Source organism: Megascapheus bottae, chromosome 13 (genome assembly GCF_031878675.1).
Source record: "Megascapheus bottae isolate mThoBot1 chromosome 13, mThoBot2.hap1, whole genome shotgun sequence".
Classification (NCBI taxonomy): Eukaryota; Metazoa; Chordata; class Mammalia; order Rodentia; family Geomyidae; genus Megascapheus; species Megascapheus bottae.
In genome coordinates this window covers 23,763,932-23,777,015 of record NC_143521.1, presented here as the reverse complement: position 1 = coordinate 23,777,015, position 13,084 = coordinate 23,763,932, and the positions used below count along the sequence as shown (strand labels likewise).

The window sequence follows — 13,084 nt, the reverse complement described above, 5'->3', positions numbered from 1 at the left end:
AATGAGGAAATTCTATTTTGAAGAGCCCAGGCCTTTAAGGTTGAGTGGGTCCCAAGAATCAAGACATATCTATTTCCTATTTTATTTTTTCCATTTTATTCCTGGTTGCAAGTACTGGGAGTAGGAGCACAGATTAAAATGTCTTTCCTATCATCTGTTACCTTATAGGAAAGAAACCAGAAGTGAACTGAATTCTCAGATTTTAAAAAATATTTTTGGTGTCCCAAAGAATAAACCACAAGTCACCAATTTATTATGTTTAATTGAAAGGATGAGACTATGCAAACAGTTGACACAAATCAGAAAAAAGCCATGAAATTCTTGGAGAAAGCAAGTATTTAGGTAAAAAGAAGAGTAAAGATGAACATGGATGGTGAGAATATAAGAAAATAATTCTGTCATCTATATAGGAGCAAGGCACTCATAATAACTTATAATCCTAGTTTCAAGGAAGGCTTATGACCTGAGAATAGAAGTTTGATGCCAGCCAGTCAGACATATTTGAGAGATTTCTATCCACAATTAACAGGGAAAAAATGATGCAGTGAACAATTAGCTCGAATAGGAGAGTTTCAGTCATGATTGAAAAAGGCCAGTGAAAACATAAGGCCCTTAGTTCAAGCTCCAGATCCAGTGTGTAACTGCACATTCATGCATGTATGCATGTGCACGTGCACACACATACCCACATACACCATACACATACACCACACACACACATACACACATACACATACTCACCCACAATTACATATAGGTCTAATACTGAGTCATGATATGATTATAAACTATTATGCATAAAACCCCTTTAGAAGGGTTCTAGTAGTAGATTATATCTAGATAATGTTAAAAAGTATTATTTTGGGTATAATTGTCCAGAATAATCATACCCTTTAAAATACATGCTGTAGGAAATATTTTTGTTTGTGTATTTTTACTGAGAAGAGGAAAGAATTTTGGCACTTGTCAAGATTCACCAGTTGCATTCTAAATACCTGCACAATTACATTACTTGGGTTCTAATGAACTTGTAATTTTTTGTTGTTGTTAGCCAGTCCTGGGCTTGAGCTCAGGGCCTGAGCATTATCCTTGGAGTTTCTCAAGGCTAGAGCTCTACTACTTGAGCCTCAGCACCACTCTGGCTTTTTTCTGCACATGTGGTACTGAGAAATCAAACCTGGATCTTTGTGCATGCTAGGTAAGCACTCTACCACTAGGCCAAATTCCCAGCCCTCCACCCTGCCTCTTGTTGGTTTGTTTTGGTTTGGTTTGGTTTGGTTTTTTTTTGTTTATTTGCCAGTCCAGGGCCTTGAACTCAGGGCCTGAGTACTGTCCTTGGACTTTCTCAAGGCTAGAGCTCTACCACTTGTATCTCGGCAGTATTTCCAGCTTTTTTTTCTATATATGTGGGTCATGTGCATGGTAGGCAAGCATTCTTACCACTAGGCCAAACTCCCAGCCTCAGGCCATTATTTTAGTCCAAGTAAAAATGATTCTGATTCCATTTATACTGTAAATCATTTCTCTTTAATTTTATTTTAATTTTGCCATATGAAAGACTGAATATATCTGGTCATTAAAATGAAGCAAACTATTTTGAGGAAAAAGAATAGTCTAAAATGTTTATATATACACAACTTAATTGGTATTTATAAATAATAAGTACGATAGAACTTTGGAAATAACTGTGAAGAACAAGTTATACTGTAGAAGACCTAAAATCATTACAGAACACTGTAAAAAAATCTTGTGTGATTTTCAAGTAATAAAACAATAGTAAAATCCCTATGGCAATATTTTCTATTAAGCTACTTGTTTCTCTGTCTCTTTGACATGGTCTCTTTGTGGTATCTCTTATAGATGAGTCTCCAAACAATATATTCTTTGGGTTCTGAATAATGATTTCCCTAAGGAAGCCTTTATCTAAAAGGGAATCAGTTCCAATTGTTAAATGGAAAGAAGAGAAACAGGATTTACCAGTTGTATCCAGACAAAATTTGAACAAGACCAAAAATATGTCTCTCTTTTTTTTGGCGTTAAACCATTCTTCTGATTGATTTTAACATTTCATGAACATCATAATGCTAATATCACATTTAAATAGACTTAAAAGATCATTCCCTAAACAAAGTCTAAAAATTTCTACAATCTTTCCAAGTTCTCCTATTGCTTTTTGTTGTTAATGTTTTTGTATTCAACTGTAAGGGGGTGTACAAACATCTGTGGGAGTATAATGTTTAATGTATAAATATCATATTACTCCATGTGTGCACAATGAAATAATTAAAATAAAATCCAAGATCTTATGTCTTTTGAGATGAAATTGAATCATGAATATATGAAAAATGATCAAAGTATTGAAAACACTACTTAATCTCATGAAATCTCTATTATTAAGGATTTAAACAAGCAATCTCTTGTGGTGTTTGTACTTACTGCAGTTCTTGATTTCTTGTTATACAGAGAGTAGAAGACACATTTTAGGGTTGATACTCTTTTCTTTCCTTTCTTTCTTTCTTTCTTTATTTCTTTCTTTCTTTCTTTCTTTCTTTCTTTTTCTTTCTTTGTTTCTTTTATGTCAGTCATGGAACTTAAACTCAGGGCCTGGGAGCTTTTCCTGAACTCTTTTGATCAAGGCTCTGACTTGGAGCCACAGCTCCACTACTGGTTTTCTGGTGGTTAATTGGAGTCTCACTGACTCTCCTGCCCCAGTTGGCTTCAAACCAAAATCCTCAGATATTAGCTTCCTGAGTAGACAGTATTACAATCATGAGCCACTTGTGTCCCACAATATCCTATTCTTGAAAGGTAAAAACAGAGGGAAATAAAAGAATGACATTACATTAAAAAAAGGAAAAGAACTGGAAAAGATACAGTGATTTTTTTTCTCCTATGTTTAATTAGCAAAGTCTAAAGATGACAATTTGATTTAGAAAAACTAGTTGATTAAACAATGTCTATCAATAATATAGTGAGTACATATAAAGAGTTAAGAGGCAACAAATTAAGATATAAAAAAAGTTATCAATGGACAAAGATGCCCACTCTCTTCATTCCTCTTTAAAATAGTATTAGAATTCATAGCCAGAGCAATAAAGCAAGTAGCAAGCCTTAAACAGATCCAAATAGGGAAAGAGGAAGTGAAACGTTCCCTCTTTGCAGATGAAACGATTCTGTATTTAAAGAAACCTATAGACTCCACTCCCAAGCTCCTAGAGCTGATCCAAAACTTTGGCAAGGTATCAGGGTATAAAATTAACCCTGAAAAAATCAACCGCCTTCCTACTATGCCAACAGGGAGAGGCAACTATCAAGAAAGCAATAGCCTCAAAGAAAATAAAGTACCTAGGAATTAACTAAGAATGTAGAGGACCTAAGAATGTAAAGCAGAACTGAGGAAATTGAAAAACCTCCCATGCTCCTGGATTGAAAGATTTAACATGGTGAAAATGACAACCTTGCCAAGGGCTATCTACAAATTCAACGCAATACCCATCAATATCCCAATGTCATTCTTCAAAGAAATAGAAGAGGCAATCCAAAATTTCATAGGGAATAATAAAAGACCCCGTATAGCAAAAACACTTCTTAGCAGAAAGAACAGCACAGGAAGAATTTCAATACCAAACTTTAGACTCTATTACAGAGCTATAGTGACTGAAACAGCTTGGTACTGGCACAAGAACAGGCCTGAAGAACAATGGCATAGAACTGAGGACCCAGATATTAAACCACAGACCTATGGCCACCTAATCTTTGACAAGGAAACAAAAAAAATAGAATGGAACAAAGACAGCCTCTTCAACAAATGGTGCTGGCAGAGCTGCTTAAGCACCTGCAGAAAAATAAGTTGTATCCTTCTTTGTCACCCTGCACTAGGACTAACTCCAAATGGATCAAAGACGTCCAGATAGACTGAAAACTTAACAAGAAAAAACAGGTGATACACTAGGTCTCCTTGGCACAGGTCGAAACTTTCTTAATAAGGACCAAGAAACACAAGAAATCAGAGAAAGGGTGGTTAAGTGGGACTGCATTAAACTGCAGAGCTTCTGTATGGCAAAGGACAGAGCTAGCAAAATAACTAGAAAGCCTACAGAGTGAAAGAAGATCTTCACTAATCATACAACCGACAAAGGCCTCATATCTAAAATATATCAACAGTTCAAAAAAATGAATCACTCCAAAACTAATCTCCAAAGAAACAACCATCCCATTAAAAAAAATGGGCCGAAGACATAAAGAGAGTCTTCTCTGAAGAAGAAATAAGAATGGCCTATAGACACATGAAGAAATGCTTGTCATCTCTGGCCATAAAAGAAATGCAATCAAAACAACTCTAAGATTCCACCTCACTCCAGTTAGAATGGCCAGGATCAGGAAATCCAATAACAACAGATGCTGGAGGGGATGTGGCCAGGAGGGATCACTACTACACTGTTGGTGGGAGTGCAAACTCATTCAACCACTATGGAAAGCAGTATGGCAGTGCCTCAAAAGACTAAATACAGAATTCCCCTATGACCCAGCAATTCCACTACTTGGCATTTACCCAATCATCCAGAAACAAGGACATACTAAATCCACTAGCACAGCGATGTTCATTATAGCTCTATTTACCATAGCAAAGATATGGAACCAACCCAGATGTCCCTCAGTTGATGAGTGGATCCACAAGTTGTGGTATTTATACACAATGGAATTTTATGCTGCTGTCAGAAAGAACAATATTGCCCCATTTGTAAGGAAATGGAAAGACTTAGAAAAAAATCACATTCAGTGAAGTAAGCCAGACTCAAAGGAACATAGATAGGCTCAATGGTTTCCCTCATTTGTCACAATCAGTAGAAACCTTGAGCTCTTCTAGCAGAGATTTACAATAGAACAAAGTCTAGATACATGAGGCCATATAGTATGATGCTAAATGTAAAAACCTCCAGGATATAGAAACAAAAGCCATATAATGAGTGATTGTTGTCCTTAATGTAGTATGTTATCTCTCATCTCTTTTGCTGTCCCTTGGTTATCTCATATTGTTACAATATTTCACCTTGTTATCTGATATTATATGTATATATACTTAATTGGGTATTTGAAATAGGATAGGGAAGGGGGAAATCAAGATGAGAGGGTGAGGGGTGGTGGGAAATGGGAACATGACATGAGAAAGGGTATCAAAATTTGAGAAATAATGTACCTTCTATCTGGTGAATATAATGTTACCCTTCTATTAATTAAATAAAAATATATTAAAAAAAATCTTAAAGTTATCAATGTGTTTTAATTAATAAGAGAAAGATTAAGAAATCAAATACACTATGCAAAACTGGGGAAATAAGGAAATGGCAAATTGTTTGTATTTTATGAGGAAATGATGTAAGTTCATTGATAATGAAAGTATAATAGACCAAGTTCTGAACTGGTTGATGACCAGGGTTCAAGGAATATTAAAGGGCATGAATAATAACCTATATTTTAAATGGAGTTTTTTCCATTGGTACTACATTATGTTTAGCCATGTCTTGGAAAGAAAACTTTCAAAGATTATATATAATCAATTTTAAGCTGAAAAGGTTAGAAAATTCCTGCATTTGATTACATTTTTATTTTCGAATATACATTAAAATAAAAAAGTTGAGTCTTTTATTCCTTTAAAGTAATGTAATTCTGTATTATTCTAAATGTTATGGCCTAAAATTATTTTTTTATTGTGTGAATAAATACATATAATCACTTAATATGAATTTTCAAGGCATATTATTATCTTGGACCCAAATGTTCTTCTAAATTGGCAAAGTATTGCATATACAGAATAATATAAAAGGTTTGTTATATATTAAAATAAAGTTATGTATATTACCACTGAGAAGAAATAAAACATTTTACCTAGAAAATGTCTTTTCAGGAAATTAAAAAGTGATTAAAGGCCTGAAGTCTATGTCTAATGTCAATAATTCTGGGTACCATGAAGGCTGACATCTTTCTTTTCTCTCCCACCTCTTTCTTTTCTCTCCCACCTCTTTCTTTTCTCTCCCACCTCTCTGTCTCTCTCTGTCTCTCTCTGTCTCTCTCTGTCTCTCTCTGTCTCTCTGTCTCTCTCTCTCTGTCTCTCTGTCTCTCTCTCTCTCTCTCTCTCTCTCTCTCTCTCTCTCTCTCTCTCTCTCTCTCTCTCTCTCTCTCTCTCTCTCTCGTTTTTGTCTTTACTGGTGTTTGAAATCAGGGCCTGGGCACTGTCTCTAAGCTACTGCTCAAAGGTAGCACTCTGCCATTTAAGCTACAGCACCATTTCTGGCCTTTCCTTTCTCTCTCTGTCTCTTTTTAAAATATTATTTATTGTAAAGGTGATGAGCAGGGTGGTTACAGTTATATAAGTATGGATGTGAGTACATTTCTCTTTGAATACTGTTACCCCTTCCCTCACTGTCTTCCACTTTCTTCTCTCCATGCCCCATTGTTCAGTGTTGAGGCTAGAGAAGTCCCTGAAACTTGTATCTCCAATTAATCACCTGAAAGCTGAAAGCAGAACTTTCTCAATGGATAGAGCACTATTCCTGAGGAAAAATGCTCAGGGATCTCAGTATCCAAGCCCTGAATTCAAGTTCCCTGAATTCACATGCTCCCATGAACATGCATATATGGATACAACCATACCATCAAAAAATATTCAGATTATCTTCAAACTATAAAGTAGCTTTTATCGTGTGTGTGTGTGTGTGTGTGTGTTTATGTATATGTGATTATTTTGATAAAGAGAGATATACAACATCTTTACAGCATCCCTAGCATCTGCAGTTTTGGTAACACTATAGCCTAGATTAGAAATTTGTGTTCAGTTTTGGCAACATGAATTTGTTCAGGATTTCTTTTGTTTGACTTGTTATAACTGACTTACATCTAGATAATCGATATACTACAGGATGAGTAGGATTAAATGCAAACATAAAAGTGGAGTTCAATTGCTTTTAAAATAAAATTGGATTAAATATCTCAAGAATCATATAGAATCACATTATTTTATATATGTATGCTCATGAATACTCAAATCCAATAACCAAAGATATTTGTCCCATAAATTTAAGAATGATTTTTAAACAACATACTGTAATGAAATATTCATTTAAGCTTTTGATATGCTTTGGTGAAAGTGTATGTCCTTTCAACAGAACAGATTTTATGACATGACCTGTGAAATCCATCTATCTTCTGGAATAAAAAAGGATGGCAGGGGACTACTTAGACCTTGTCCCTGTGTGACATGAGAAAGAGAAGTGGAACATGAGATATCAGGTACTATGAGAGTGTCAGGCTCCATTGTCCTCAATGGTCCTTAATAGAACAGGAACTGCCTTCCAGTTAAAAGAAGATGCATAACTGCTGTCCTAACATTAAAAGAAGAAAGTTTGTAGATTGCAACCTGGAATTTTCAGAAGACTTTGTTATTTCTTAAATGTAGTGAAACAGAAGAAATGAATCTTCATATAAAAAAAGAATGGATATTTAAAGAGGATAGCAATATTTTCTGAAAATAAAAAATTGCCAAGCAATTTAAGGATACAACCATAAAAAATTGAGAACACAACTTCTCAAAAGTACATGGCTTATATTATTACAAGTTGAATAATTAACAAAGAGTCAACATTAATTGAATAAACCAATATCCTCATAAAGAAGAATAAATTGACTTTCTGACTTTTATTTTGAATCTTACAGTACATTTGAACAGGTTGAAGAATTTTAACTAGGTTTCTGCAAAGGTCAGAACAACAAAATAAAAGTTCAATGAACAACTTACATTATTGAATTTCACTGGATAAAACAGTGACTATGTAAAATTAAACTTGCTGTTGAATATAGCATAATTTACTCATTAATATTTTACAAAACTTGATCATGGTCAGTGAATTGTCAGCAAATTTAGATAATAAGTTTCTCTTTTTTTTTTTTTTTTTTGCCAGTTCTGGGCTTGTTCTCAGGCCTGAGCACTGTCCTTGGACTTTATCAAGGCTAGAGGTCTACCACTTGGGCCACAGCACCACTTCCAACTTTTTTCTATGTATGTGGTACTAAGGAATCAAACCCTGGTCTTCATGCATGCTTGGAAAGCACTCTACCACTAGGCCAAACTCCCGGACCCGATAATAAGTTTCTTATTGGAATTAGAGCTCTTATTTTCAAAATGAAAAGTATAGATTTGCAATGCATAGAGTCACATACTACTGATACAGTTTTCAATGAAATTTACTTTAAATCTTTGTACTCATTGGTTTATATATTCATTTTCAAGCCATTTAGGAGCTAAAAATAAAAGCAGTCATTGAAAAGGTTTTCTGATTCTTCAAAATGTTATTTGTCCATATGTCTGTTTTCTTTCTGTATCTCAAAAGAGGACACCCCAAACCTTAATTAAAATTACAGCAGGCAACTTTATAACTTTCTAGAGAGAACAGTATCAGAACTGAAAATAAAATACATTATAAAAGGGGAAAAGAGTATTTTAATGAAAGAATAAATAAGAAGGTTAACACTATTCTTGTGAAGTTTTCTTTTATGAAGGCTATGTACCTGAAAGAGAGAAATTTTGTGCTTAAGATTAGCACCACCATGGAGAAGATAAAACAAAAAGTTCATCATACATAGACATTTTCTGCTGATACATTGCTTGCCTGGTTTGTTTGGGGATTGGCTTAACAGAGCAATAGATAGACATGCAGGAAAGCGAGACATAAGCTGCAGAAGTGGAGAAACACAGTTTTCCTGCTTACCTTCCACTGAGGAGGAAGCCAATAACCACCGCCAGGAGAATGACTCCCACTGTCACTGACACAGCAATGATTGGAATCTGGCCTTGGTCACTGGATGCTGCAATTGCTGATGGGAGACATAGAAAATGGAGCTACGATTAAAGCGATTCAATGCATTCAGATAAGAGCTTCTTAATGGTTAGAAATCTATTCATCATTTAAGCAGTGCACCCACTTGGCTAAAGCTTCCTTCACAAAATCTCTTCTCAGAAGTGGGTAATTGAAAAGACATCTTTAGGCAGAGAAAATATTTACTCTCCAAATAGAAAATTTGAAGTCAGTTCTGAGTCACTGATTCTTTTCTTGTCATCATAAAAAATGAATGTATATTGTTTATATAGCATTTATCCAAGTGCCTAAGGTTTGAAAGATAAACTGGAACAATCTCATTGACTTCAAGCACCATAATGAACATAGGGAAGGGTTGAGTATATGTGGTTGGACAATTTTTAGTGTATGTTGGTATTCTCTGAAACAATAAACTCTGATCAATTTAGAAAGGATTTTTCCCATAAATTCTAAATGAATATGGCTATGTACTCATTGAAGTCATAGATAATACCTCTCTTCTAATATAACTAAAAGCCAAAACAATAAATATACTATAATCAGTATGTTTCATAAATAAGATCTATGTCTGAAAATGACAAAGCATACATTTCAAACTTTGAGAAACCTGTGTAAAATGATTCACTTACAACCCATTCATAAAACATGATATATTCACATAAAATATTTTCTATTTTAAAATACAGTGACTATTATTATAAAGATATGGACATGGTTATATAAATAACCAAGTTAGTTTTTCTTTTGTGTTGATAACTAATATGAGAAACATTAAAAAATAAAACTTACTAAAAGAGTCAAGACTGACTCAGTAAAACAATGTTTCCTATTTAAGGGCATAATTGTTTTGACTATTTCAGAGCATTATTGGCTCTCCTTTATGATAGCACATTTTACATAATTGAAACTAATATAATTCAGCCTGATGAGCTTCTTATTTTTTCTTTTTTTCTTTTTCTTTTTTTTTTTTGTGGGGCATGGGGCTTGAAATCAGCCCCGGCTCTGTCCTTGAGCTTGCTCTTCAGCTCTAGGTTAATACCCTATCCTTGAGCCAAACCCTATTTCCTCTTTTCTAGAGGTTAATTGGAGATAAGAGTCTTAAGTCCTTTGTGCCTGGGCTGGCTTTGGGCCTTGATCCTCAGGCCCCAGCCTCCTGAGTAGCTGGGATTACAGGCATGAGCTACCACGCCCAGCCATGAGTTTCTTTTTTTCCCCCATATATTTTTATTGTAATTAATATAAGGGTTACATTATATTCACCAGATAGAGGGTGCATTACTTCACATACATTGACAACCTTTCTCATGTCTTGGTCCCCATTTCCCTCCTCCCACTCCCATCCCTCATCTTGTTTTTCCCCCTTCCCTATCCGATTTCAAATGACCAAATACATATATACAATATATCAGATAACAAGGTGAAATACTGTAACAATATGAGATAACCAAGGGACAGCAAAGGAGATGAGAGATAACATATTATATTAAGAACATCAGCCAACTTTTGGATTTCACATCCGTCTTTTGATTCTTGTTGCCCTATCTTTGAATCTTTTGAATCAAAATAGGCAAGATACTTTTCAATCACGGTCTTGCCCTTATTTAACATATCAGTCATTACAGACCACCCCTTCAGAATCAAATATTATCAACAACTTCCTAGTGCAAAACTAGTATTTACAATAGGTCTAGATCTTGTTCTTACTTTCTCTTTGGAATATGAGGTAGAAAGAAAATATTACAATTCCAAGGCTTCAAGTCTTGTTTCTCTCATTCACCTTATGCTGAAGTCTCTGATAAGGGCTATGTAGTGCATTACAAATGAAACAAGGAAAATCAATTCCAGTATTTGGTTGGATATTATCCAAACGCAATGTTTGGAATAGGCAGCAAATACTGCTTGAATGTCTTTGATTGTTCCATTCATTTTCTAACCAATTCCACCCCATAACCAATCTTAATTTTTCAGGGTATTAGTACAATACTCCTTCCTACATTTTAGAATTGCCTGCCTGAAAAGGAAAAGAAAAAAACATGGTTAAGTAGGAACTGTGATTAACTATAACAGTACAGCCTTCTTTTACTTTCTGTTCACTCTGTACTTAAATATTCTTTCTTCTACCAGATCATGCTTCTTAGATTCAAGAAGGAATTTGTTCCCTTGTAGTCTATCTTGAAAAGATCTCTCCTTGGGAAAGAAAGAATTTTTTGTTGTTTGCTTCTGATCCTAGGACTTGGAAGCATTATATAACATCAGCCATGCGCCATGCATTTACTTTTTTACCTTTTTTTTCAAGGTATTTTTTCAAATCGGTTCTAGGTTTTTATGGTTTGGGATAGCAATCCTCTTACCTAGCATTTTTGAATGACAGAGAAGTTTGTTCAATAAGTAATAAACCAAACAATTATTCCATAATACTTTTTTTTTTCCAGTCCTGGGACTTCAACTCAGGGCCTGAGCACTGTCCTGGGCTTTTAAAGGCTGTATCTCTACCACTTGAGCCATAGTATCACTTCTGGCTTTTTCTATATATGCGATATCAAGGATAAAAACCCAGGTCTTTACGCTTGCTAGGCAAGCACTCTACCACTAGACCAAACCCCTGGCCTTACAATAATTTTTGAAACAAATATTTCATCATTCAGAATTAAATAGCCTATGTTCTAATTTTTGGAAGGGTAATTTTCTTTGTTATTTACATTGATTTGTCCAGAGCCTAACAAAGTTTAAAGGGTAGTGGGGTGGGGGAGGGGAGATGCCTATATACTCTTGTTGAATTTTTTTCAGGAAAGATTCTACAGGCTTTTGCATTTTGAATATTTTCTTTATTAGGAAACTGAAAAGTTAAACTTTAGAGATTTTCATGTGCATAGTTTAAATAGGATTTATACATGGAATATCCTTTACATTGCAAAAGAAAAATTTCATTAGTTTTTGCACTGTCTCCTTATCTGTAAAATCTCCAGTGAGGTAACACTTAAGTGATTTAAAATATTTATACATAATTGAATTAATTAGATGTTGATTTTCTGAATTTGTAAGTTTATTTAAATACTTACTGAATAATTAACAACATATTTCAGAAAATAAGCCTGAATTTTATTGTTTTCTCAAGAAAGAAAACAGGCATTTTATTTCTCTCTGTCTGAATGCATAGATTTTTCCCATCCTTCTGGTACCAAGGTTTGAGTTCAGTGCCTCATGCTCACATCTGAGCTTGCTTTCATAGCATACCTATATATGTCTACTTCACATTTCAAAGCAGTTACTGTCTTCTGATCTTCCTTTTAATGTGTTAATTAACTATAGAAAAAGTTTGTTGTCTAGTTATTTCATTGACTTTAGAGAAAAATTTTGATACAAATTTGGGGGCAAAAAGAAGATACCAAAATTGTGTTTCAGAAAATTTTCTAGATTTTTTCCATTTCATGTGACTGCCAGAGATTTAAATGTTTTTCTACTGAAGAGATCAGATTGGTTCTGAGAGCACTATTTTCTTCCCCAATTCAAGGTTAAAAAAGTTTCCTGTGGAATTTTCCTAGAAAGACTAAAACAGGATAGTTTAAAGAAATGGGTTAAAAAAAAGTGATTGGCAATAATTCAATAAAGTACGCCAGCGAGGGAAGCAAAGCCTTTAAAAGTTAGATTTAAACATTTCTTAAGGATCTCCTGGGGTAGCATCTCCCAGCAGACTGGATGCACTGAGGAGCTGGACATAAGTGTTAACGTACCGCTGGACCTTAATAGAATGACAGATTCTTCCTACCTGAAGGGGTCATGCCTGGAAGAAGAGTGAAACCGACAGAGTGCCCAGAGCCTGTATTGATCCACTGACTCTTTCCTGGTAACAATTACAGAGACAGGAGTTGACAGTAATTAAAATGACTTACACACTGGGATGGTTTCAAACTCAAATCTTCGACTGAAGACACCATAGCCTGCTGCTGTACGTGCTCGAATTTGGAAGACATACACCGAACCTGGTTTCAGTCCCTCGGCTGCAATAGTTGTCTCTTTAGACTTGATAATTGTGTAGCTTGTCTCTTGATCCTTGAGGTGCATGTGTAAAACAATTTCATATAAAATAAAGAAAAGCAGTCAATATACGAATTACTAATGGCAGCAAAATGTTAGATCACAAACCAGAAAAGTATTCATTCTATTCTTCTAAACACACTTGAGAAAGAATCCTATCAACTCTACACGTGTTATAT

The 13,084-nt window shown here is 34.7% G+C and overlaps 1 protein-coding gene across 6 annotated transcripts in view; it reads right to left on the bottom strand.

Moving 5' to 3' along the window:
• Positions 1-13,084, bottom strand: part of Epha5 (EPH receptor A5) — a 286,938-nt gene that overhangs the window by 80,447 nt on the left and 193,407 nt on the right. For all 6 annotated transcript variants that reach the window (XM_090343502.1, XM_090343504.1, XM_090343505.1 and 3 more), the window contains 2 exons: positions 12,761-12,920; positions 8,763-8,868 (listed from right to left, as the gene is read on the bottom strand). In XM_090343502.1, coding sequence (XP_090199628.1) covers positions 8,763-8,868; positions 12,761-12,920 — 266 coding nt within the window. The remainder of the gene's footprint in view (positions 1-8,762; positions 8,869-12,760; positions 12,921-13,084) is intronic.